Source organism: Ostrinia furnacalis, unplaced genomic scaffold, assembly GCF_004193835.3.
Source record: "Ostrinia furnacalis isolate ACB-3 unplaced genomic scaffold, ASM419383v2 OfSCF6279, whole genome shotgun sequence".
NCBI lineage: Eukaryota > Metazoa > Arthropoda > Insecta > Lepidoptera > Crambidae > Ostrinia > Ostrinia furnacalis.
Window position 1 is genome coordinate 16,827 of NW_021136518.1, and position 27,919 is coordinate 44,745.

The 27,919-nt window shown below is 40.1% G+C and overlaps 3 protein-coding genes and 1 long non-coding RNA gene across 6 annotated transcripts; 3 read left to right on the forward strand and 1 right to left on the reverse strand.

The window, feature by feature from the left end:
* The first annotated feature begins 129 nt into the window (after positions 1–129).
* Positions 130–12,570, forward strand: LOC114362189 (uncharacterized). Its single transcript, XM_028317486.1, has 2 exons — positions 130–521; positions 8,843–12,570. Exon 2 carries the CDS (start codon positions 8,843–8,845, stop codon positions 12,149–12,151), a length of 3,309 nt encoding a protein of 1,102 aa, XP_028173287.1. The 5' UTR covers positions 130–521; the 3' UTR covers positions 12,152–12,570.
* On the reverse strand, positions 2,949–27,919 carry LOC114362190 (N-alpha-acetyltransferase 15, NatA auxiliary subunit-like). Of its 2 annotated transcripts, none has more exons than XM_028317487.1 (4): positions 27,800–27,919; positions 16,486–16,613; positions 15,701–15,786; positions 2,949–4,307 (listed from the first exon to the last, which is right to left on the reverse strand). In XM_028317487.1, exons 1-4 carry the CDS (start codon positions 27,893–27,895, stop codon positions 4,285–4,287), a joined length of 333 nt encoding a protein of 110 aa, XP_028173288.1. In that variant the 5' UTR covers positions 27,896–27,919; the 3' UTR covers positions 2,949–4,284. The 2 variants fall into 2 exon arrangements, with proteins under 2 accessions (XP_028173288.1, XP_028173289.1); XM_028317488.1 differs by having other exon boundaries at positions 3,323–3,345.
* On the forward strand, positions 16,839–17,619 carry LOC114362191 (uncharacterized). The gene is made up of 2 exons (XR_003656659.1): positions 16,839–17,283; positions 17,358–17,619. It is a non-coding gene; the product is annotated as an uncharacterized LOC114362191 (long non-coding RNA).
* Cp190 (centrosome-associated zinc finger protein Cp190) lies at positions 20,918–25,791 on the forward strand. Of its 2 annotated transcripts, none has more exons than XM_028317484.1 (2): positions 20,918–21,078; positions 21,298–25,791. In XM_028317484.1, the coding sequence occupies exon 2, from the start codon at positions 21,354–21,356 to the stop codon at positions 25,284–25,286; it is 3,933 nt and encodes a 1,310-aa protein (XP_028173285.1). In that variant the 5' UTR covers positions 20,918–21,078; positions 21,298–21,353; the 3' UTR covers positions 25,287–25,791. The 2 variants fall into 2 exon arrangements, with proteins under 2 accessions (XP_028173285.1, XP_028173286.1); XM_028317485.1 differs by lacking the exon at positions 20,918–21,078 and adding an exon at positions 21,098–21,208.

Genomic DNA, 27,919 nt, shown 5'->3' on the forward strand with positions numbered 1-27,919 from the left:
TTGCGAGTTAATATGAGATATCCGCGTCGAAACCCTTACACCCGATGCATAATTCAAGCGCATACCTCGATCGAGTTGGCCTACGACATCCGCGTGCATCAGGGATCTCCCATCAATATTATTTAAGTGTTTAATCGAGCATCGGTTGTCGCACGTCACGCTGTGTATCTACGCCGCTTAGTACGCATGTGTGCGCGGGCGCAGAGCGGTGTGCGTGGGCGGCGCGCACGCGCTACGCCGGCGTATTTACACCGGCTCCCCCTACCACCGCCGCCACTCATGCGCCGCGCGACCTGCCGATCACACGTGCACCCCACCACTGACCGGCGCGGTGACCCTCGGGAACCACCATTACGACTCCAAGCCACGCCACGAACGGTCCCCACTATGTGCCAGTGATCGAACAGTGACAAAACTCAAGTGAAGTGACTCGGAAGCATAACCAGCACGACGTGTGATGTGCGACTGAAGAGTGTCTACGAAGTGTTTACAGCCGCAGCCTCAGCCGTTTAACCGAAAATGTAAGAGTGTTTTAGAATTATGTGCGTGATTCTAGTCTTACATGGTGCGACGCCAATCATGCATCCCGCGGTCCCCGACCCAGATCTCACGCGGCACAATGCCTACGCGACTCCAGAAACAATGCAGCTCGAGTCGCGACACAATATTAGACTCAAAGTTTCACAGAGACCAGCCTTCGACGCGAAACTCAATGACGCGCAGAAACACCTGTGAGAACACGATAACAAAAGTTTCAGCTGTGCCTTTACAATTTCCATTCCTTGAATCGCTGTTTAAACACAACAAAATACAATTAAATTTTACTTTATAATTCTCAGAACATTTGGCAAAAACAAACATCAATTGTTTTGATTAACAGTAATAATTGCACTATTACAAGCCCACGCGTAATTGCTCAGACGTATTATTTTTATGTTTCCGAAAACCTCGCGTAGGTTTTTATGAATGAACGAATAGGCGTTAGTAATAGCGTTGAAATAAGACGGTGACATCTCATTCATGCTAATCGGTAAAAGCTAACCGCATGTATCTCGGCACTAGAAAATAACGCAACAGCCTCTAGCAACAATAACAAGAGAAATCGGGACAAAAACTTTACTTTGTATTTATTAACAGACGGAAGAAAATTAATTACATTATAACAAGTCAGCTTCCTATTCATTAGTAGTCTTTTTCACAACTAACGCGTATTATAATATAGGTAAATACGACACAAAAACAATAAAAATTGGTTAAGTAACATACGAACGATAAAACCAGTTCAAATCCCAATTTTATTGCTCAAAATAGTAGAAGCACGTAAGTAATATCGCGTTGGTGTCAACAATCATAACAATTCTAGAACAAAGTATAACATAACATGGTCTCGATCAGAATTAGGCACGCTCTATGTAGAGTCTAACAATTCCCTTCCTAATTGAATTGCAACACCGCGTTTTGAGGCATTAGTCATCGCAGGTATTATTTGTAATTGTTCTCATGATACAGTGATTCCTTCAAACGTGTGATCTTCGGGGAAAACCGTAAATCCTATACGGTAGTGTTAAAAATACCGATCATGTGCGTAATCTATTAAAAATATTCGACCATGTCACTCGGATAACGGAACAACAAACGCAGACGTACGTGGATGACATGTTAATTAATACATTCTGTCAACAAATTACGTGACCGATGCGAATTCCGTTGACCGAGCCGGCTCTACTCCGATTATATCACGTACGAACGATTGACTTTTTAATTAGTACTTAGAAACTACGTAATCTTACAAGTGAATTATGGGAAAAACGAGAATTTACATTTGAATGAATTGTTAAACACTGACTCAGCAAGGACATCAGAAGCTAATAATTTTGTTACTTTAAACACCGCCGTTGCGGCTTTGTATTTATGCTTAACTAGCTTCTGCCCACGGCTTCGCCCTTGTAAATTTACACAACAACAGTATGTGTTTATCAAGAATAATATACCTTTCAAATAGTGAAATATCTTTGTAAAATATTCATTAAATAGGTACAGATTTTACTCATGCAGTGCCACCGTTAATAGGCAGTCATAGCAAATTAATTCTCAAGAGAAAGCCAGACCCATCAGAGTCTAGAATAAAGTGTCAGCGGGAAATGATATCCGCAGTTATTGGTGCTGCATATTGCGTCATGTAAGACCATAAATTGCCCCCTTCCGATAGTCTCTGGTTCGGAATAGAAGCCGTTGGTGGAGCCTTCGTAAGTCCAACGTGACATAACACTGTAAACATGCACTGGCAATCATCTCGTTAGTTCCTGTGTGCTCTAGACTTCTAAGCTTTCGCGAGTTCAACAAACAGTCAATGACGGTGTAGAGTCAGCGTCGAATAATTCGTAACACCTAACGTAGCCAAAGGTTGTGTGACTGAGTTTCTTGCGCTGCTTCTTCTCAGCACTGGCCCATTATTGTCCCGAAGCAGTGGTAGGGTTAATACACTGGGACGTGTAAAAGTGCTTAAAAGCCTACTTGCAAAAATAAATTAATTTTATGAGTTTTTATTAGAGTTATCAACTACTTATTTGGCCTCGGGTGTCACGAACTATTTGACGGCGACTGTACTTCGGTTTTTCATAAGTCGTGAGAAAACAACCAGCAATTATAAAACACGGATGTGGCAAATAAATTTGATGGTATTTTTTGTATATCCGTGAGTAAAACCAGACGGCAGTAAAAAATGTTATCACCACCATTGTGTTGATGGAGTCCGTGATAAATAATGTCTGCCCGTGAAATTATTATCAAACGTGATCTCTTAACCTTTGATCTAGAGGGAAACATCATTAGCATTCCGATTTGAATAAGCAAACGGTAATGATGTGTCATTTAGTTTTAGATTCACACACGTTATGCAAATGATTTGAATTTGATTCTAAAAAAATAATACGATGACGTAAATCCTGCTACAATTATTATCTTTTTGTTGTTTATTGACGTTAAAAACTGATCTCAAAATTAAATCTCATTGCTAATTCAATACAGAGAACAATATCAAATGTTTATTGCGATAAGCTTTTAACATACATAGTATCGAGTTTACGATTGTATGTAGTTGAATTGAGCATGTTAAATAAATTCAACTTGATGCTTGTTTTATTGACAGGCATCAAAGATCAAGGCTCGCGATCGCGATAATCGTAATGAACAATGAATTTGAAATAAAAAAGGCATCGATGCAGCTACGAGTATAATCGAATTCACTATAAACACACTATGACACACCGCGCCACGAATGCTGCTCACCTTCTATAACCCTCGCCATAACGATGCTCAACTGTCCACTTATCGTGAATCACAATACTAAAAGGAGGAAAGCTAAAATTAATTCCGAGCTTGCGTATCTGATAAATTACTTGTCAAATAATATCGTAATATCAGAATAGTTGTCCAACTCCAACTCTGAAGTCAACAAATATGGCTTATTTTATAGCGGCATCACTCAGCAGCACGCGTTGACGGTAGTCGTGTAAATTGTTTGAAAACATTCACTCCATTTATCTTTGAAATCAAGATGATTTACATGCGACGATGATAAACACGGGCTTACGTCAGCGGTCACAGCGTCCGTCGACAAAAAACCGTATCCGGCTCGTGCTGGCCGAGGAATAGCAAAAAGGAGTAGGCACTAGCTAGCACTAAGATTAATAGAGATCTCGACTATTCCTAGATAAACGTAGAGAGCCGCGAACAATTGTAATGACAGTTATGTTTTGGCGTGTGGCAACTGTCACGCCGAAGCTAAACAATAGACGATCGCTGCGAACAGTCGCGCGCGCATCTCCCGGCGCTAATCACCGCGACCGACGATAATAACCACCCTTTGTCGCAAACTAACGACGTGTGCACTCATTTAGCGAATATTATTTCACCTTGAATATAATTGCTTCGAGCAATGATCAGATATCTAAACGACCGTTAGGGTAATTGCCCAAAAATTACAAAATGCGCTATTAAAATATGCAGCTTTTCCTCGCACGACTCCGAGCGAAGGACTCGGGCGCAATCTAAGGTTGCCTATTATCCGCCACGCTCCGAAAACCACCAAAAGGTAACACCAGAACAGCGGAAAAATTTTGAAACTCGTTGCACAAGACACGTTCATATTAAACAATACAGAACTAACTAATAGCGACGATTATCTATCTAAAATCAGCTAATTGATGTTTACCTCATCGGGAGCGCACCGCCCACCGCCGCGATCCGATCGAAAACCTTTCGGTTCGGGCCTCGCCCAGTTAGCTAGTCACTTACAAGTATCTTACCTGGAACAAAAGAAAGAAAAGGTTAATTACAGCTATCCAAAACACGTCGCATTCGTTACACCAGAACGCAACGTACGAGTTCAAAATGTTAACAAACACACAGCGACACGTACGCACGAAAAATGTCATGCGAAAAGTAAAATTTCAAGATGCGGTAATAGCAATTACGAACAGATGACATGAGAACTAACAGCGGCCATTACACGGAAGATTACGTGGCTACAATAACACTGGATAGGACCAGTTTGTGAAATTACGAAACAAAGAAACAAGAAAGTTGTAAACTGACAAAGAAACGAAAGCGCGCTCATAACAAAGCGTATCACGCGGCATGTCTTTAACAAAAAACGCATCTGCATTTTTAGAATCTTGAGAACGGTTCGAAGGTATCAACCGGCTCGGTTGTGTGCCATTTACGTCGAAACTGCTTTTATGGCTTGCTCTAGTAATAACTAGACCACTTCCTTTATCTTAAGGGCCGTTAAATTCCATATTAAGCTGCACTTACGCAGACAGTAACGACTTTTTATGAAATATTTGTATCACAGATAAAATGTGTGTGATAAAATTTGAGATCAACACGCGGAAATGTTTACTAATTGGCCAGAAGGTTGTAAAGGTTTCAAGGGTGAGATTTTTTTGTGTTTTGTAAGGTGTTTCCATAGTTCGACTTAGCTTGTATCACCAAACAAGACAGCAAAGCTTGCTCAATTTGCCTTGGAATTGGTACGATACGGTGTTATGCCTTATAAATCACGGTGCCGACAACAATGGAGCATATGACAGTGGCGTAGAGGGAATAGTTGAAAATATTTCTCGAGCGGCCCCGAGACGGCGCGTGCGCAGCCACGACCGCAGCCAGTCACGACTCGAGGAATCAGATCGATTTTTACGAGGTGACCTTAGAATACCAGTAACAATACTATTATCTACCAGATATTGTTAGAAAAAAACGGAGAGAACATTTTTAAAGAAAATGTAAGAGGAAGACTGATCTAAACAACTAAAAACGTTTAAACAATAACAGCCATAGACTCTGAAAACATTACCCTCCATTCCGCAATCAGTTAAAAAGATTAAGCATCTTTGCGAAATCGTACGTTACATTATTGCAACTGCAGTCTAATGAGAGATAATAACAAAGCGTAAAATTACTAAAACATTCGTATATTTTAAATCTGATAATACAAATTAGAGCTAACAAGTTGTAGACGTTATAAAAGATTTCCCACATTAACATGCAAGGCCGCTTTAGACTATGGAGGCTCGCGAGAGAACTGCATTGATGACATAACGCAACTAGACGATGACCCTACAGACCTTAAACTGGTTGCAGCAACCTGCAGTGCTGGGATGGGGTCGCCTTGGCCTCGAGCTAACGTATGCACCAAACCATGACACTATTAGCAATTCTGAGATTCTATAGCACAAATGGCATCAACTCGACATTTATAGCGTCTAACCTTTTACGTAGATGCATCCTAGACGTCTTACCAACCATTTTCCGATACAACATTCCTCGTAACCGATACATTAAGTCGCATGTAATTTTCTGATCAATCCATTCTACTAGCTCTAGGCGATCATTTCATTAACGTTTATTCATAACAGCTGTGATCATTAATAACAGGGTTAGTTGCGAAATGTTGATCGATTTAAGAATAACAATAAACTTGGAACAGAAACAATGTGGGACCATTAATTTTGGGTTTAAACAAAAGTTGGGTACGCACGATACAGATAAATAGCATTGAGGTCGTACATCAATCAGGACGGCACGCGCCGAATGCATCTGCAGGGTTATCAACTCGCAATTTTAATCTTAAGACATCAAAGTTCATAACTGTTTTGCAATGACGTGAAATACTTTAAATAATTTAATTTTGCAATTAACATAGGCATGCCATTCAAAAACAATACACATAAAACTAGACATGATGACAAATAAGCTAGTCACGCCTCAGCCCTAATGGTGCTAATGATGCGTGCGCGCAAACTCTATTACCATTCGATCTGGTTACCTCCGCTGCGGTTCTAAGGCTTTTTAATATAACAAATGTTCGTGGCACGCGCCCGTTATGCGATGATAGTCGTATTACACTTTTAATATACTCGCCATGTAAGGACGGAGCATAATGGTACAATTTGTAACGCTTGGGGGTTCCAATGCCACACTTGGCGATTCGTTACACTTGCGAAAGACCACGAATATGGCGACAAACTAACTAGCCTAATAACACACGTGTTTTTAGTCTTACGCTGTCGAATATAGAGGTCACATTGGCATGCAGCGTAGGGTTAGTATTTATTGATTATCGGCTGAACTCATTCTTATTGATTGCGCAAGTTTGTCGTTTATGTCTGGCGGACAAGTGCGCCCCGGCATTAAGGAGTGGCCAACAAACGCTTGCCACAGGTTATAACTAGCGGTAGGCCGTAATAAATATACATAGCTAGGTTTCCGTCGTTCCGCAAACTCAAGGAGATCAATGCATGCAATTACTTGCTAGCTGCATAGGCCCCGTTTTGTGCAGTTACGATAATTATCTAGCTCTCGTTTGTTGACGAATACTAGAAACATATTGGTTACAGTAAAATAGCGAAATGCTTAATTTCTATGTGCAAAGCATATATTTTCTTTCGATTTGATTGCTCTGTTAACTCTTTGTGACCACTGTTTTTTGGAAAGCGTGAAACTCAATGAAACGAGCATATCCTGGTGCTTGAATTTGTTGGCAGACAAAGGCCGATGGAAAGTCACTCGCCGAACGAGCATTGAATACAAATCGTCAACAATGCATCACTTGAATGTTTCCCAACACTGTTTTAACGAAGCCAAAAGAAAGCTTCAACTGTAGTTAAGTTAAAAGGAAGATTGAGAGTGCAAATGGCTGCGCATACTGAAGGGCAGATGATGTCACTTGCGGAATATTTGACATTTAGGATACATAACCTTTCGATATGTTAAAACTTATGTTCCATCGTTTACATTAGCCCACGTTGTTAGATGAATGAATTTTGTTTTATCGTATTTTTGAATCGCGGCCAGCATTGTTGTAAGCGAGACCGCGACACTCCCAGCAAACCAGTGGTTTGTTAATCACTTCACGTTTTGTACTGACCGCAAAAAAATCGGGCACCTTGCCGCTGCAAGGTCGCTGTCTTGTCTTAGTTTCAATCGCTCATGTCGGATAATTACAAAAACAATGCTGGCGACTTTATAACGTTGTCGGATCGAGACAATCGCGACACAATTTTTACGAAGGCTAACTAGTACTAACTGGAGAATGAGAGGATGCGCAAATGTCGATTAGCGCCGATCTTAAGGTTCGAGCGGTGCGGGCGAGCATTGCAAAATAATGCAACGGGGTATTGATATATTGTAGAATAAACTGTTAATGGTTTGGAAAAGCAAACAACTGGTGGGCGTTTCGCAACAGTTGCGCAACGCACCGCCCGCGACGCTGTACACAAACGTTTATTAACTAAATCAAGGTCATTCATTATGGAGCACGTGACAAAGAGATCTGCCTCCCCCGACAACTGTAACTGTAGTGGACGAAACTAACGTTTACGAGCTATTGGCAATCGGAGTCGGTCAACGTGACAGCGGCCAATTAAAACGTCGCTGGAGTGCAGAGCGGCGCGTGCGCAGCGCCCGGGTCGGTACACTTTCGGTGCATAGTTGAGCCCAATTACAAAGCTCGGCGAGGCTTATCGAAAGCAAATCGAACTAGTTAGGTGACCGTGCCTTTCACGGAGCCCTGGCACGCCCAGCGGACACCGGTGACTTTGCCTTCACTGCCCTAATGTTCTGCAACAACCATTGTGGTTGTTTGCGTTTCGTTAGTTAGACGGTTTCGCAGCGCTTTCCTACGGCTGTTGTAGATGACCTATTTAGCCGTAATCATAATTTATAACGTCAATTCAATTTCACACGGCAGGTTTGTCACATCCCACCTACAAGCTTGCGACACCTAAACTCGACAACATTGTATACAGACGCGATTATGCACGCTCAATAACCGTTTATAATAAGAACGTTGTTTCGTGACTCCGCGCGGAAGATTACGTTGCGTCGCCTCGTGCTGATTGAAACTGAAAAATATAATCATTTCCAAATACATTTCATTAGTCGCTGCAATCAAGCCCGATGAACATTCTAGCGGAATGAGACTTAATTTTTAAATTCGGCATGACAGCTCGATTTTTTCGTATTTAGGCTTCGCGGCCTTCCTGTGTCGCTGGCATTATTCGCCATTCAATTTCCAATTAAACGGTTGATTCTCAATGCCATCGGGTCGGAGGTGGTCGCGCAGTAAAACTTGATAAAAGGCGGGTGGTGGCGCGCGGCTCGCCAGTGCCAGAATTACTGCCCGCCGCTTTTGTCTCCGCGGACCTTTCACTTCGCTCATGCCGCCCGCGCGAGTTTCAGTAACAAAGACGGCCCTACTTAGATAAGTGTTCCGACAACATGTGTGCTGATCGTTCGGCAAATGAAATAATTAATAATAGTTTGTTTTCTAAACTTTCAGATGGTGAGAGGGGCGGCGTTGGCGCTGGTGCTGGCGCTGGCCGTCGCGTGCAAGGCGCGCGCCAGCGTGCTCGTGCCCACCTACGTGCTGCCGCCTGACTCGTTCGTGCGCGACCAGCGCAGCCTCGGCGCGCCGGACTCTGACCCCGCTGAGTCCCAGCGCACGATCAAGCGTCTCATCGGCGGACACATGAAAATTAAGCCCGAAAAAGAGTACGGGACCGCGAAAAACTCGATCGATTTCGAAGAGAAGCCGTCGAGCGGCAAGTTCAATGGCGTGCTCGCGCCGGACCAGTCGGGCGGCACCGTAGGCTGGAACCAGGGCATCTGGGACGATGGCATGCTCATGTCGAGCGCGGGCGAAGGGAAGGAGGCGGTCAAGAAGGAGGACGACGAAGAAAGGAAAACGCTCTCCGACCAAGTGGCTGAGGGAAAGTACGGCCTGATACAGGATGAGATATTCTCCAAGAAGCCTGAACGACCAGGCATCGTCAGCTACGAGCCGAACTCGGAAACTAAAAATAAAGATAACCTTCAGACCCTTGGGGGTTTGAAAAAAGACGAAATATGGCTCGCCGAAGACCATTTACTGGTTCTTAAAGGAGGCTCCTTCCCCGAGCGGACGAAGGAGAGCGACAGGCCGTGGCCACCCATCGACGATTACGAGGCGCCTAGAAGGCAAGTAAAGTTACCGCAGAAACCTAGAGTGCCACCGCCCTTTCCAGTACGACTCGCCGACAACGGACCGCTCGTCTTCCTCACGCCAAACGGCAGTGTCCCTGCGGCCCTATTCCCACCCTTCCCTACGGGAGAGGGCGAAGGCCCTCTACCTTTTGCGCCATTCCCCTTCGCGCCGGGAGCGCCCTACGCCCCGGGTGACTATCAGGGAAACGCTACTTCCGGGGGAGCGCCGTTGCCAATTCCTCCGTTCCCATTCCTACCCGGGAATGCGAGCGAAGGGCCATTCCCCTTCCCTGGATCCATGAACGGCTCTTTTCCAGAAGGCTTTCCACCGGGCGCAGCGTTTCTACCACCACCCAGCAACCAGACCGACCTGTACGACGAAGACGACCCTTCGATCTACTATCCGCCGCCATACAATTTTTCCTACCGCGCGGACTACAATAACAGCGTGCCAGCAGGACCTCTTGTGCCAGGAATAATACTGCCGCCGCCACCAGATTTCTTTGCTCCGATGGAAGAGAAAACAACCACAGAGACTGTTAGAACGACGACGAGACCAACAACGGTCCCGACATATACAAGGCATAAGCCAACCGTGAAAACGACGACATCGTCTTACCGCAAATACATGAAGAGACCGACAACTACTACCGAATATCCTCGAACCACCGAAACACCTACAACGATTACAACCCCGCCACCAGTTGAAATTGTAACCACAAATGTACGAAAACCACAGCGCATACCATCCAGAAACCCAGTTCGCGTACATAATCTTCCCGATGATATCACAACAAGACCAAAAACGGAAAAACCAGTTTACAAAACGAGGACAAAGGTCACATCAAAACCAATTTCCGTGTCTGTCATCTATGATTACCCAGAGCCTGAATATACACCGAAAACACCGACAACATCGGAAAATCCTTACATCTTGTACGACGTACCTGATAAAACACCAAATGTTATCGATGATGTAGTAACCTCAACTCCAGTGCCATTGAGAGCGTATTATTCAAATGCTCAAAATAACATACCCACAACAAAACTACAACCAGTGTATCGAGGAAAACCAAATGACAACGCTCTTGCTTCTTTCTACTTCTACGACGAGCAACCGAAGTCGTCACCTACTCCTGCGACTTACTTCGATGGCCGCAACTATTACAAAACTGTGCCCTCAAGCCGCCCACAATACTCTCAGCAGCAGAACATAAATCCTCAGTCTGGTTTCGCACCGAATGTAGACGTCGCTTATGGATCAATAGATCAAGCGGATGCGTTGTTCTTATGGCCACAGAAACAAGGTCCACGCACTTTGACTCAGGAGTACTTTAGTATCCAAAGGCCGAGACCGCAACCTGTTTATGTTCAGCAACCGAAACAACGACCAGAAACGTTCTACCAGCAAATTGCTGACATTCAACAGACGATTGAGCTGTTCACTACAAAGAGGCCAAATTCTTACTCGCATAGACCGCACGCACACAAGCCCAAAGCTATCACATCGCGACCGGTCTACCAGTTCAGCTACCAGTCCAAGCCTAGGCCTGAGCAAATATCATTCCGTGCACCGAAGCTGGATCCGGAACCTTTCCGGCCAATGGTGAGCTACAGCAAGCCATTCAATCTGGGGAACGATTTCAACGCAATAACCCCTTCGATTCAGCCTGGTTATCAGCAGTACTTGATCGAAAACGTGCAGGTCACGACCGAAACACCCACATCGACTAGATTCTACCCGAAGAAAATACGCGACGAGGACTACGACGACGCTTCGATTAGCAAAGGTGTCCGGCCGAAAGGAAACAGGAATCTCATACCCATCCAAAGCGAGAAGCCCGCGGTGCATCAAGTGAACAGGTACCCGAACACGACCCCGAACCCAATCAGCCACGGGTACTACACTAAACAAGACGAAAGGTACCTCGACGACATCACAAAGAACTCATTCGACATATTCGGTAAGAAGATAGAGGACAACACACACGACGTAAACGGTTTGGCCGTTACGGCGCCCCTGGAAACAGTGAAGACTCCCATCGACAACAACATCAATCTGCAGTACGCATACGAGATCATCGAAGACGCGAGGAGGCAGGAGAACCCTCCGTCGCTGGACAGAGACACCCTGGTCAACGACCGCCTGCCGCGACCGCCTATCAACCCCGACAGCGAGCCCGTTCCGGTTCCGATCCAGCATCAGAACCAGAGGCAGCTGGAGCGGCCGAACCCGCCGTCGCTGCTTCACGACACGGCGGTGAACGACCGGCTGCCGCGGCCGCCGATCAACCCGGACAGCGAGTTCATCCCGATCCCGAACCCGGGCCGGCCGGCGCAGTACAGGAAGCAGGCGCAGCGGCCGCAGTTTGCGGGAGAGCAGTACGATTTGAACGGGCCGTCGCTGGCGGGTGACACGCTGGTGAATTACAAGCGGCCTCTGCCGCCGGTGAACCCGGACGCGGAGTGGATCGGGAGCGCGAACGCGGCGGGCGAGGGCCGGCCGGGCTCGTTCGTATCGTACCGGCTGCCGGGCGAGGGCGCGCACGTGTACTTCGTGACGCCGCAGGCGGCGCAGGCCCAGGCGGCGCGCGAGCGCCAGCGGCCGCCCGGCTACGGCCGGTGAAACCAAAGCTCTAGTCTGAACTGTCGACGCCGCGCACGCGACGCCCCGTGTAAATAAAGCGCAAATGTGATGTTCTAAGTGTCCTAAGTAGTGTAATGAATTACGAAAGACTAGCGGGTCGCCCGCATTGCCATAATATTTAAAAACGCAACTTTTCTAATTTAGTTGTTAGCGAGTTTGTTGATATACAAAAATGGACGCTCTGCGATCGATGAATTATTTATTAAATTATTTTTTAAGAGACTGTGGTGCATGCATAATTATAGTTAATTTATTTGTCAGTATTCTCGATGAACTCTCAGGGATGATGTGATGTGATATATGTATGTGAAATGATTGTGAGCATTGTTGTAATGAATACAGTAACTTGTGTTACTATATTGTTATTCATAACAAATTAATCATTGTGATTTTGTATTTTATTAAACAAAGAAATGTAAAATAAAATTTTAAACAATTTATTGCGTTCATTTTTATTTTTTAGTCCTTAGCACCCCAAAATAGAATTGCAAATAGTAATTTTCTAACACCTTATGAAAGATTAGATCATATCCAGTTAACCAAACAGTAGTTTTGTCCCCGCTCTGGTTCAATAGTCTATTTGCGGCGAGAACCTGCGGTCACAAGTGTCACGGTCCGCACAAAACAAGGTGACAATGCAAATGCAAGCTTACACGATTGACAAGGAAATGAAATTGAGGGCGTAACGGGTGACACTGACATTAATTCTTAAAACAAATGAAGTTTTTAAAGTCAAGAACACGTGCTAACACGGCACAGCCATTATGTTCGAAATAGAGGCTGATCAATTGGACTCATTTAAAAGCCGAATTCTGTTCTGTTAAATACGGTGCTATAGTATGGACGTAACTTAACGCAATTTGATTTGACTATGATTCAACAAGAAAATGCATTTTACTCAAATTAACCGAGGCTATACTAAATCCAAAGATAAAGTTCACAGAACTAAATAGGGATAATAAGTGAAATGACAGATGTTTTTTTGCTAAATACTTGGGACTAAATATGAAAAATCGCCAGCGATATTAAAATAGTTTACGCTTTCATGACACTTTGTATGGTGGCCAGTTCGGACGGTTGAAAAATAACTTTAAAAAGTTCCGCTAGATTGCGTCTTTTACTTATTATGTAAATATTTCTTATACATAAAGCGCACGTAAATAATTACAATATCTCAATCAATAATAAAAATAATAATAAAAAAAAATAATAAGTCTGAATTTCACTCAAACAAGGTTACATGCGGCCACACATTTTAAGGGCAATAGACCTTATTTCCACGAGATACGATACAAAACCGCTTGATGTGCTATCGTCTATACTGTTTTAGTTTCACTATGATATAATCTACGACCAGACAACCCTAGACAGCTAACACCTTAGAATGAAGAGAGCCAACTCCAAATGAAATGGGAAAAGGCACAGAAAAAAAAGTCTAATGGCACAAGTACACTATGAGGGAAACGTAATAGTGTGAACACCATCTCGGTTACTTTCTACTTCCCCCGTCCGTGCGTCGCCTATACTTCGGTGTGCGATCTAGCGCTTCGTCTCGGTAAATTATCCGCAGTGTATTTGCGCCATAAAATAATATAATTTTGGTCGGCCGTTTGGTGTAGTTGTTCAGAACGGACTACTATGCCGAGAGGTCCCGGGTTCGATTCCCGGCCGAGCAGAAATTGAAATGGTGAATTTTAATTTCTGTGACGGGTCTGGGTGTTACTATGTATAATATGTATGTACACACACCGGCAGATTTAGCGGAACGCAAAAAAAAGAATGAAAATAAGGAAAATTACTACCGATCTATGAAATATTTATTATACAAAATAAAGAGATAATTAAAATAAAATAAAATAACATAGATTTTTTAAATATTTAGTCGTTTTTATTTAATAAAAAATCATCGAAACGAAATTTCAATTTTTCAGTTTTGAACAAAAATTAGAAATTGTGGCCAGATTAAAAATTAGGGTAGCTTATCACTAACCAAATGAATTAATTAATGATGGGTATTTCCCCCTCTTGCTCTGATGATGGTTTCCATTCATCTGAGCATGCTGCAGTTAATGTTATGAAGGGTATTTTGGGGCAATGTCTGCCATTCCTCTAGTAACGCGTTTCTCAACACCACCGGTGGTATTCTGAGTTTAACACATCTTTTAAGAAAGTCCAAGACATGCTCTATAGGATTCTTGTCTAGGGATCTTGCCAGCCACTGCATCATGGGTATATCCAAATGGTTTAGATGTGCCTGTACTGAGCGAGCACTGTGAAAACGAACATTATCGTGAATTAAACTAAAGGAGTCCACAATAAATGGAGTAAATGGCACATCATGTTCTTCTAAAATGTTCCTAGTGTACCATTCAGAAGTCGTATTTCCTCCATCACCCACCACTAACTCCGTGCGAGCTCCCAAACAAATCCTTCCCCACACCAGAATTAAGCTACCTCCATAAACCACGATATTTTCAAAATGAAGACTAAATGTTACGTTCTCTTTGTGTCTCCATATTCGCTATCTTCCATCGATCTGGTTTAAGAGAACTCTGCACTCATAAGTGAAGAGATCATGCCTCCAGTCGTTCAAGACCCAATCACGATATTCACGTGAAAAGTTCAATATGTTTTTTCGGTGCTGTGTCACAAGTTGGAGCTTTCTCGGGTATGCACGACCCTATACCAACTTCAGTAAATCTCCTGTGAACTGTGGGCTCAGTCACTCTTACTCCTCGAGTGTCTTTAAGGTTATTTCTGGCTTGAACAGCAGGTAACCGCGACTTTCTGAAAACTCGAAGTTGTAAAAAACGGTCATCCCGTCGCGAAGTACGCCTTTTTCTGACTTGAACCCTCCTCCTAACGACAGAAATGATCAATCTGTACCGTTGGTTACTGCCATGGGTGGTCGATACTGATCAACGACGTCTTACGGCAGCCGATTTGTATGCATGGCCGTTACTTCTCATATCATCTGCCTTAATGATTTCTGACGGTGCTAAGCTGGGCATAATAAACCCTTATAAGTAACTGAATGCTTACACAACAAAATTCTCAGAAAAAAAACATCTTTCACGTAAAAGAAATCCAAATTAGCAAAAGCTTCATTCAATTCAAAACACTCAACGAAACTGTTGATGGGGTAATTTAAACAAAATAATTAAAAAAATATACTGTTGGCAATTAGTTTTTTCATATTTAGTATTAAATTAAAAAATAATATCATAATTAGGCATTTTTTTCCTAAAATAATGATGATATTGATGCTTTTTTTTCCGTTCCTCTAAATCTGCCGGTGTGTGTATTTAAAAAAAAAAGTATATAAGTAGTATATCCGTTAAGCTAGCACCCATAACACAAGCATTAAGTTGCTTACTTTGGGGCTAGCTGGCGCTGTGTGAAAAGTGTCCAAAGATTTTTTTTTTTTTTATAATGTCACAGTCAACAGCACATTGTCATCAGACTGTACATTTTTGTTGCAATACAGGCTCTATCGCAAAGACATTTAAGTGCTAAAGTTCCACTGACCTGTATCCGGCTCTGTGGTCTGCGGCGCGTCCTGTAGCGGCTGCGCGTAGAGCCGCAAGTACACTTGAATGGCCACTCGTGCGCACCTGCCGGGAAAGAGACAACAATATATCGCGTTCCTTACAATCAGGGATGTTATGGATATCCGTAACCGTAACCGAAACTTTCGGATATCCGAAATAAAAAAAATATCCGTAACCGTAACCGGTATAATATTATTCCTATATCCGTAACCGTATCCATAACCGAAACTACATATCCATAACACCCCTACTTACAATGAGTGCTATAGTTTATTGTGCTCAACAGTTGGCACCATAGGAAAGTGAGAGGAACTTACGCCAGTATTCACAAAGCTTGCTTAATTGAAGCAGCAAATCGAACGTACAGCGTTGAATAGAGCTCTGTGATTGGTTAGTATGTCACCCTGTGCGTCCGCGCGCCTTAATTTGGTCAGAGACTGTCACATTTTTTTATATGTTTTATTTCGTTATTAGCATGTTGCTACTTTTGTGTATAACAACCTGACAATCAGACAAATGATAGATTTATCTATTGAAACACTTGATTTCAACCCACGACCCAAAAAGAGGGGTTATAAGTTAGACATGCCTTCTTCTTCCTCGGTCCCTCACTGATGAGGATCGCGACCACATAAATATTGTTCCTCCACAAACTGCGGTCATAAGCTGTACTGCAGACTTCCGCCTTTAGACATGCCATTATGTGCGTTTATCTGTGACATAGCTGTCAAGCGAATGGACCGATTTAGATGCGGTTCTTACCTGAAGTAGAAGGGATGTGACCGCAGCACGTCTTCTAGCCGGAGGAGACCCACGTACGAGCGCAGCGTCATTTTCCGCATACAGTACGAGTGGAAGTCGAACTGGTCCTCCATTATCTCGGAGAAATGCTGCAAGAAGCAATGGTTATTAAGTTATTATGAACATGAAAATGAGCCGATATTGTAGTCAAATTGTGACACTATTGTGTAAGATAACTGATATTTCAGCAGTTACTTTTAAAAATGATTGTTTTTATCAAATCACTCACGGTCTTATTCATAATAAAATGCTAATATAGGTTTAAAACCTACATTAGCTAAAACGTTTGATAGGCTTAAAACACTCTTATAAACCTCTGATAAAAAACGTTATTCATAATCGTTTATAAACCTTTGATAGCTAAAACAGAGTTTAATATTTTCTTTCCACAGACTATACAAAAAGAATGAACGAAAACAGCTTTTTTGGTGATTTAACTTGATGGACCATGTAAAATCATAGACAAATCGCAGAAAAAAAAACAAAAAATTGGCAGCTGTGACGTTTTACTTACTGACATTGACATTTGGCACGAAAATTTAATAAAGTTTTCGGTTTTTTCGATCAACTCCCAAGTTTTATCAAACTTTTATAAAACTTGGGATTGTATGTTCTGGATTCTGTACCTCTTACCCTGTACTCTGCAATAAGCTCTTACGACGACCCGGCTAGTTACATCGGATACTAATTATGTCCATGACGAAGGAGAACAGACCGCCTAAAAGGCAACGATCAGAAAACTGGTTGGAGGAAGATAAGGTAGTACTTATTTTTAGCCTGATAAAGTGCCTACTAATTTTTGTAGCATGGTTTTATTTATGTTTGACGCCTAGTGTTTGCTTTTCAGTATTTGCTGAAAGAGTTGGTGAAAGAAAGAGTAAATGCAATCGAAAATAAAAATACAGACACTAACACGAATAAACGGAAGGTTGCGGCTTGGGCTGATTTACAAACAACGTTGGTACATCTTTTGATTTCTGCCTTCAATATAAAATTTTGCCTTTACCTGTAATTCAAAATCCTGTCATTTCTTTTTCAGGTTTAATTCAATGTGCGCTGGTATGAACCGCTCCATTACCCAGTTAAAATCGCAATGGAGTTGTATTTTATGCAGTTCCAATCCGCATTTTGATTGTGTTTCTGCAATATATTTAGACGGCTATGAATATGTTTACTAGTCATAACTTAATAAGAGTTTGAGATTACTATTAACTAGCTGTTGCCCACGACTCCGCCTGCGTAGACTACTATTTCTGTAACCTACAGGATCTGTGCATTTTTCCAGGATAAAAAGAAGCCTATATGTTATTCGAGACTATATAATCTATCTGTTTTAGCAATTTATTTGTTTATAAGAATTGAACTGTGATTTTTAGTAAGTAAGTTTAATAATTGTACTTAAATTAGTGATATAAAGTAAATACACATATGCCTAGTCACAAACATTCGCCTTTATAATAATAGTGTAAATTATGGTTATTTTGTTTTAAATGTAGAAGGTTGATAACCTCCGAATAGAAACGTTTATACTTAAGCAATTTCTTTGTTTTAAAGAATTGAACTGTGATTTTTAATAAGTAAGTTTGTTGAAACTAATTGTACTTAAATTAGTGATATAAAGTAATTTGTTTTGAATTTTTGCAGAATAATTGCTTTTTTAAAGAGAACTACAGGTTTTGTTTTTGTGATAGTAACAAATTGGACTGAAAATTGAAATACAGGTATTTTTCAATCAAATATTCTTTTTATTTTCATTAAGATGCCAGGAACAGTATCTGAAAAATTAAAATACAACATTTTCATGAACTCAAATGACATTACATAAAAGTAAATCGTTGGAATTTATCAAAATGTATTTTAGTACCATTCAAAAATGTTGATTTATAAAAGAAGAACGGTCACGCCCCATACAAAAAAAACCCAGACCCGACAGAAACGAGACATACCTCAGTTTTTTTGTCATGTCTTAATTAGTTAAATTATATATTTTTTATATTCGAAATCTATGTATAACACCAAAATATTAGGTACCCTTTGTTTTTGTTTAGGCGTTATACAAAAACTAATACAAAATGCTTATATACCACCTAAATTGGTAAATGTATGTACCTAAATGTCAATTACAGCTGCTATGGAATGTATTTAGGTGACCTGGAGATACAACCGGATTATACAGGGTGGTCACACATATGGAACGATAAGTGATCTCACTCGATTATTTCTAAACTATACAAGATATCGAAAAACTAGTTACTGATTCTGAAAGTGCTTCACGAGCTCTTTCAAATGGTACCATTGATAGGGTACAGATTAATGTAAGCTGGTAACATTGAATTTTTGGATTTTGTAACTTATTATTTTTTCCACCCTGTATAATCCGGCTGTATCTCCAGGTCCCTAGATACATTCCATAGCAGCTGTAATAGACATTTAGGTACACACATTTACCAATTTTGGTGATAAATAGGCATTTTGTATTAGTTTTTGTATAACGCCTAAACAAAAACAAAGGGCAATATTTTGGTGTTATACATAGATTTCGAATATAAAAAATATATAATTTAACTAATTAAGACATGACAAAAAAACTGAGGTATGTCTCGTTTCTGTCGGGCCTGGGTCACAGATGACCGTTCTTCTTTTGTAGTATCAACTGCGACCTACGCCTCAACAATGAAGGTCGGTTGTCGTGAACACTGTTCTCCGTCGAAAGTTGCGGAGTTACAGGGACCTGCTCCATATGTTGTTCTGAAAAATATTATGAATTTGTAGGGTTTCTGATTTCTCGACTTATTTTTTTTCTCGAGTTTCGGGAATTCTCGAGGCCAAAGTCTCGAGTTTTCTCGGGTCTCGAGTCTATTAATTAAAACTGTTGAAATCGGTTGAAATTTAATAAAAACACGGGTTTTTATTAATGTTATAATGTGTCTGGGTTATAATCAATAATACTGTAGTTTCAACAAAATCCGTTCAGTAGTTTTTGCGTGAAAGAGTAACAAACATCCAGACATCCACACAAACTTTCGCATTTATAATATTAGTAGGATAATTATAACTTAGTAATTTACTAAAGGAACAAAAGTCATAAAGTCGCGTGTACTTTAAGGATTAATAACCATAAATATCTGGAGCTCCAATTGAATCACTTGTTTTCCAAAGAACACAAGGCCAAATTAATTGAAAAATTACGATAATAAACATACATTTACAAACAAACAAAAAAACTTTTAAATAAATTTTTAAACTTAAAGATAACGACTTGAATAAACGTATTTACATAGTGATAGGCATTTTGATGAAGGAATTTGCCTTATTCGCGATTGCATGCGCGACTCTGGCGCATATCCGGCTCACTGTCGGCTGACTTAGGCCATGGAGGTCACCAGCATCATCTTGTACCTGAAAATGTATGAAAATAATTATAGCAGCCACGACAAAGGGATAAAATAAAACACTTTTTTGTGCTTACCTCACGACGTCCCCAACATCTTATGGCCACTAAAACTTGCAGTTCAGGACACGTGCCACCACCTCTAGCGCTCTGAACCAGATCATCTTCCACCAAATCTATGATGGTGCGCACTGTGTCCTTATTGAACCTATATTTTATTTTAAAATTTAGGTCCCGCAAATCGAATGGGTTGCTTCGTTGGCGGTAGAGCTTTCTACGTCGCGCTGGGTCGGCATTATTGGCTAAATGCACAATTGCATTTATAGCATTCATTTTCACAAGCAAGGATCACAGCAAGGATATTTTGAATAAATAAACCAACGAAGTGACATTCATATGAAATGACATTTATAAAAGTTAGGTTAAAATAGGTTTATTAGAGCTTTAAACAAGGCCCGAGCTCTCGATAACTTATCACACAGATAAAAGAGGATTTTAGCGCTAAATGACGATTATGAATAACAATTTTTATCAAACGTTTTATAAACCTCTAATAAGCATTTGATAAAATGTGAAAAATGATTATGAATAAGACCGTAAAAGTTTTCAACTTTTAAGTGCAAACAGTGCCATCTACTGTCTTTTAATAGCTATTTTGTATTAATAGAACGGTACTATTACCGTTTGCATGACGTGATGAGTCACCTTTGCTTGTCCTACACATTTACAAGAACCAAGAGAACGCACCCAATCAATACTAACTTCTATCCCATTTGAGGTAGATGTCAGCACCATCACTAGGCGAAATAGTAGTGTTAAGAATCTATTTCACTACTGTAAAGAAATCTATTTATATGTCAAAACTTATAAAATTTATCAAGATTTGCCTATACATATTTAACAAAATTTTAAAGCCTCCATTAATTAATTTGGAATTAAAAGTCATGGTATTGACTCGTCAAATACAAAAGCCATCGACCTCAAAGCAAGCCAAAGCGTCGTTCCAAGTTCCAACGTTCCAAAATGGAGCACGCCAATGAACCACCGCAACACCGCCATCTTGCGACTAGTGTCAACTACAGGTTTCATTGGAATTTGATGCAATTTGTGTCTCGTTGAGAGCAACTAAAATAAAATATCAGTGTTAGTAGGTACTTTTATTGGTAAGTTCCTGAAAATAAACACGTACCTACGATGGCGGAAAATTCAAGATATTCATTTTATAGTTGTAATATCCGAAAAAAGTGTTTTTGCAAACGCGTTGTGAATCTACAATCTCTACTAACCAAAAATGTCGAGTGTCACTCATCGATCGTTTACATTTTCTAACTGTTTTTCGTAGTAAAAATGATAAGTAAATTAAATATTATGTGTTTTTTCAGGTAGTGCCGTTCAGTTACGAAGATATGTGCAAATTATGATCTAAATTGCATTCACAATGTCGGACGTGAAGCAAGTGAAAGTGGACAACTGGGGGATATATTTCCTCCAGAGATTGAAGCACTTTTTCAACCGCACCGATTACTGTGATCTGACGCTGCAGTTCCAAGATAATGCCCAGCTGAAGGTGCACCGATTGGTCCTCAACGCTTGTACCGAGTACTTCGAGATATTGGAGCGAACATGCGAGATGTACGAAGATTGTTTGGTGATGCCGGACGACTTGCAAGCGGACGTCGTGGTTCCCATTGTCAACTTCATGTACACAGGTCAGTTGGAATTCAGGATGGAAGCATTGGATAAGCTATATCAAACATCATTGGTTATGAATATGCCCGTTCTAAGCAAACTTTTGGAAGCCCACCGAGGCAAAGGAATGTCATTCAAGTCCAAACATTCTAAATCCAGTGAAATTACAAAACAAATACATTCCCCATCATTTTCTTCATCATCAGCAAAGAGATCTTATACAAAAGCATTTGAAAGTAGCAAATCTGTTACTAAAGCCATGGAAGTTGATAAATTACAAGTAAATAAGTCAACACCTAGAAAAGTTATTACTAATAATGACAATAGCGTTGTATACAGAGAAAAGAAATACCATCAACCAATAAACAAAACAGCTCAGAGAAAAGATCATCGTGCTCCATCGCCATTACCATTGGATTCATCACTTTATAATAAAAAATTGGTGTTGGGTGATCCTCGTCCTACCAGATATGAATTGCCAGAAGAACTAGACACTGACAATGTTTTTGATAATTCATTCTCTAACATTTCATATACTTCCCAACCTCTCATGGTTCATCCAGAAACAACAAAACAATATTCTGCTAAGAAAAGTAACTTGTTTAACGAACCAACTAGCTCCAAACGGGCCTACGCTGGCTCAACCGTTGATATTGTTGAATGCAAGAAAATTTCCAAAAACGATAACATTTTTGATGACAGTGTCAATCAATCTATCTCCTATGATGATGTATACAGCTCTGCTTTTTTGAGTGTGAAGGATGATCCTCCAAAAGATACAAATCAACTGTTTGATCAAATCTTAGACAACAATGAAGGCACAAAAGTCACCATAGAATCTAAAGATAAATTAGCTGGTAATTTAGATCATGCCAAAATTATTAGTGAAGTCCTCAAGAAATATCCACATTTGGTAAAAAGCAACAAAAACATTAAATTAAAGATTCTTAATACACCTACCAAGACTAAAAAGCCACGTCCAATACCCAATCCACCAGAAGAAAAAGATGTGAAACTCAAGCAAGAAGTTTGTTATACATATGAAACAGATGTACTTGATTCTAAAGAAGCTGCAAAATTAATAGCTATGGGGGCTGAGAATATCAAAGGCCCATGGATTTGTCTCATATGTGGCACACCTGGCAGGGCATTAAACTTCACCTCATATTATAACTTCAGAAGACATTTAGTTGAAGTTCATCAAGAAAAAGCGGTGTCCACTATTTGTGAGTATTGTGGACTTAAGTCCCACAAGCGTAATTATTTGCTTCACCACATATACACCAAACATGGCGTCCCTCCACCTCCGCACTATCACTTCCCCAAGTGCAATATGTGTGACTATATTGCACTCACTGAAGGTTTTCTAGTAAAGCATAAACTGACGCACACTGATGAGCGCAAGCCAATACGCTGCTCTCTATGCTTTGCGACATTTAGTTCAACCAATCTCTTGATTTGGCATATACAAAAAACGGGTCACAAACAAGATAAAAAGATGAATACGCAATGCAACTATTGCATGAAGGTGTTCATGAGGGACAGTAACTACTTTGCACACATAAAAACTGCTCATAAAGAACAGGCATTAAAAGATGGAATAATAGAAGATTCTGATGATGATAACATAGATGAGAAACCAAGTGAAATCAGAACTACCATAAAATATGAACTGCCAATTGAAACAGATTTTGAAGATCCTGAAATGCGGTATCAAGTTCAAAAAAGAAATGAGGGTAAAAAAGCTAAAATTTCTGTTTCTAATCAAAAAATTCTCAATCCTGGCTTTAGCACTCCTGTGGCTAGTCAAAGTCAGAAAGTTCATGATATGTCTGATGACAATAATGAATACATTCAAGATGATGAAACTCCTGCCAATCCTGCAGATAATGTGATGGTTTTAAATGAAAATGAGTACATAATGAAGGATAACCAAATTATAGCCAGAAAGTCAACAATGAAGCCCAATGAGTACATTTTATCAGATTACATAGAAACGGAACCTGAACAGAACATAGAAAACTTGAATACTGTTAATCCAACAACATCCATGCAGTTTACAGACCTCCACCCGGCTGAGATTATTCAGCAATCTAAAATGGTTCTTAAAAAATCTGCAAATATATCACAACCCATACAAATTGTAGTTTCAAATGAGGAAGAGTATAAGGCGTTAATGGCTTCTAATCATTCCATTATATTCGACGATGGTGATCCAAACAAAACATTAACTGTTTTAACTGCAGCTCAGAATCCTACATTGAATGCTACCACCATAGATTTGGACAACAATCAATCTAATGACATGATGATTATTCAAGATGAGTATCCCTTGAATGTGTCCGAAGCAGTTGCTGCTGATAATTCGAAATATGTTGTTGTTTATAGTCACGCAATGGAACATGATGACCCCAATAAACAATACCAAATCATAACGTCACAAGAATTAGGTGCGCAGTATGTCCAGTCTTCCGCCGTTATGGCACAAAACTTTGAAACAATAACTACAACTACTCCTGTCGTATCTACTACTGTGATTGATACTCAAATGGATGAAACGTGGCCACAGAGTAGTCACCAAAGTGTTGAAAACCAGGCTCATTTACAAGTAGCATCAGAAAATGAACTACAGAATATTAACGAAACTGTATCCACCAATATGACACAAGTAGATATCGAAACTGGTATAACGGATCTGCCTGAAGTAGAACTTAATAAAATGGTTGGTGTATCAGAACAAATTCAGGACAGTGTTGAACAACCAAACAGCATACATTTAGAAACAGTACCTGCTGATATTCCAGAACCTATATCAGTAATTGAAGAAAATCAATTGGATAATACTGCGGCAATGGATATTCATCCCTCTGAAATGACTCAAATAGAATCTGTGTCAGATAAAGTTCACACAATCACTGAAGAAGCAGAAATGGGAAATGAACATGAAATAACATGTCCCAATGATACTTATGAAAATGTCGATATTGTTCAAGAACAACAGAATCCTCTTCCTATGTCAACAGAAGAACAAAGCTGTGAGGAAATAATTGAAGAATGCAACAGTGTGCCAGAAACTGAAAACACTGACAGCATTGAACATACACTAAATATTGTGGAAGATGTGCCCACTTCAGAAGAAAATACTGTTGCAGAAGAAATGCCTGTGAAAAGCATTATTGCACCAGTAGAAGCCAAAAAACAAATCCAAAACCTAACATCTGAGTGGTCTGAAGATGAATATGATAATGTCCCTAATTCTGTTGCTGAAACTGGCACAGAAGAATCGGAGCTAGAGGAGTCAATTGAAAATATTAACAAAGAAGTTCAAAAGCAAATCACTGACAAGAAAGTGGTTACAACAGAAGAATTTATTGCTACTGAAACAAAAGAACCAGAAATGGTTTTGGAGACTGCAAATGTAGAAGCTACTCAAGAGAAAATATCGTCACTTTTAAATGACTGGGAGGACTCTCAAGAGGAAGCAATTGTAAACAATGATGAGAAACCAACGGAAAGTGTTGAAAGCGACCTCATTGACACCAACGGGACTGATACAAAAGATACACACACTGAGCAAATTACCTCTCTGGAATCAGATGCTAAAGACAACTCAAAAAAAGATGACAAAATTAAGAGTTTAGTCAGTGATTGGGATGATGAAGAGGAAGAGACAAAAGAATAATCAGGTTGATAGACCAAATCAACAAAGCATTACAAAGTGAAAAATAAAATAATGTTACGTCTTAAGCAGGTACTTGATAAAATATAATTTAATTGTTACTATGGATATTGTGCTTTGAATTAGGTAAGGCAAAATGATCTTGTATTTTTTTTAATTTAGTTTAAGTGGTATATTGGTTTCATAAGTAATGTTAAGTAGATTATGCATAATGTTATATAAGTCAAATTAATAAACATCAAGATCATGCCTTCATAATTATAAACATGTTTAAAGGATTTCTTTATTAGTAAATTTTGGTACCAATGTTTTTTTTATGCTTTTAAAAGTACTGATTTAAACTGTGTAACTGTATAATACACACCTAATTATTATTACCTATATCATAATGACAAACTATCAATAATGTTAGTTTTGTGTAAATATTTATTTAGTAAAAAACGTTACTTATTTTGGTAAACAAGATGGACATGTTGTTTCATTTGCATTATTTGTAATTTATGGATTTGTTACAACAAAGCAGAATCGATTGTAAACGTACTTAGATGTATGAACAGGAAATATATTGTGTAATAATTATTCTTGTTTTATTTAAATTAATAACTTCCATCTCAGGGTTACGATCTGCCCCTCTAATGGCCCTTTATCCACACAATATTTAGGGTTGGCTGGCTGGCCGTGCCGCCCGGCATCTTTTTTTAATCGCTCCGTGTCGTACAAAAATGCCTTTAGGAAATTATAACTAAAGTTTTCCCACTTGCCTAGGCTGTTGTTACAAATATTAAATAAGTGCTTACAATCTTGATTCTTAGCGATAAAAAAAGTTGATAGGATGGAACCTCATAGAACTATTTTTACTGTGGAAAGCCACGTGATCCTTAATCTGAGGTGGAAAGAGACTCGGCGATCCCGAGTTCGATTCCCAGTGGGCCATTTTATAATGGCCTGCTCGGTTTGATTAGTAGGGCCTGTACTACAGGCCCTGTCTGTAGCTACTAAGTCCGCCTGGCTAGATAAACAAGGACTAGTCTCCATTAGAGATGAAACGGATATCCGGCAACTATCCGGTAGGCCGGATATCCGGCCCTAATTTACTATCCGGCCGGATACCGGATAGTAACTCACTATCCGGCCGGATACCGGATATTAAAAAAAACTACAATTTCCTATTAATAAAATGAAATACATTAATCTTCGAGGTAAATATCAATAAAATGGCTTACAATAATGACGGCTTTTATTTAAAGTCCAAAAAGTTACAAAAAAGCCATATTAAGGCCTTTCAAAACTAATTTATTTTTCTGGGCTATTCACTCTAATGACGAATAAATAGATATATAGTAAATATCTGTTAATGTCGAAATATTGCCAAAAAAATAGGCGATTTTTTTTTCACTGATGGTCTGATGACATGATGCAACTATAACACTGGTCATCACAAAGATCGACCCTCCCGCGATAAGCACTTTCAAACGTATGCATCCCCACTTCCCACCAATATTAGCACCATTTAAAAACCTAGTTCTAAACTTCATTTCATTAAAGGAAAGGGTTTTACCCCAAAAATGTGTCTGTAGAAGAATCCAGGGTCACTTCTTCAAAAAATAGGTAGTTACGCTTGAGCCGACTTTTATGGCTATGTTACGGTTAATGTGATAAATTGAAAATTATTAATAATAACCGGTTATTATGAATAATTACCGACAGTCGCGGTGAAAGTGATAAATTAATAACATTTAACAGTGATTATNGAATAAGACCGTCAGTGTATTTCCTTTACAAAAATATGTACATGCGATATTAATATTTCATATCTTAAGATGTCGCTTGACATGTTAACAACACGCAGCGTCCCATATGAGTAGTATAGGCGCATGTAATGTGACATTACGGGCAGATTATATGGAATAATAATCAACTTTTAAAAACATGCTCAAATTGCACACACTATGAGAAAAGAGAAGTAACGAAGAGTAATATAAGGAGTTTCAATATGAGAACTAGGTATGATCTTCTCCCCTATCCCACCACCGTAGTGCTACCAAATGGCAATGCCAGATTTTGTATGGAAGGTGGCGTCTTTTTTTTTTCGCGCGGCCATCGACCTAACTTTGTTTTTTGATTACAAAATGGTGTAATAAACTAAACTTACTATGACATGTATACCTCTAAGCTCAGTCTGAACTGAGTTACGAGCGTTAGAAGTTTGATGATTTACATACTAGATTTGCTTTTAGCGCGCAAGTTTTGTAAGAAATTGCAACAGTAACCAACTGTAAGTTTGGTTTATTACACTATTTTATATCCAAAAAACATGGTTTGGTCGATGGCCGCGCGAAAAAAAAAAAGACGCCAATTTCCGGCATTGTCTTTTGTTGGTTACCTGTAACAAATTTATTTAGCAACCAAACTACTAGGTATCCTCCTTTTTTTGGTGGCACGAGCGGTTGCGCCACAATGGTGTGCTAATAAGATGGATTAATTTGTAGCTTAGAGTGGGTTGGAGCAGAACTCACCCGGTCCACCTCGTGCGCCTTCTTCAGGGCTTCGCCCCACTGCTGCGTGCGCTGGTACGCCGCCGCCGCCTCTGTCTGGAACCACATGCACTGCATCTCGTTCAAGTTCTCCGTCGCCGG

Bases quoted from the DNA above. Each gene is read 5' to 3' on its own strand.
- Cp190 (XM_028317484.1), top strand. From the start codon at position 21,354: ATGTCGGACGTGAAGCAAGTGAAAGTGGACAACTGGGGGATATATTTC.
- LOC114362189 (XM_028317486.1), top strand. From the start codon at position 8,843: ATGGTGAGAGGGGCGGCGTTGGCGCTGGTGCTGGCGCTGGCCGTCGCG.
- LOC114362190 (XM_028317487.1), bottom strand. From the start codon at position 27,895: ATGCAGTGCATGTGGTTCCAGACAGAGGCGGCGGCGGCGTACCAGCGC. The intron at 16,614-27,799 runs GTGAGTTCTGCT...TGCTTCTTGCAG, and splicing joins AGGCGCACGAGGTGGACCGG to CATTTCTCCGAGATAATGGA. The intron at 15,787-16,485 runs GTAAGAACCGCA...CTTTCCCGGCAG, and splicing joins TCACATCCCTTCTACTTCAG to GTGCGCACGAGTGGCCATTC.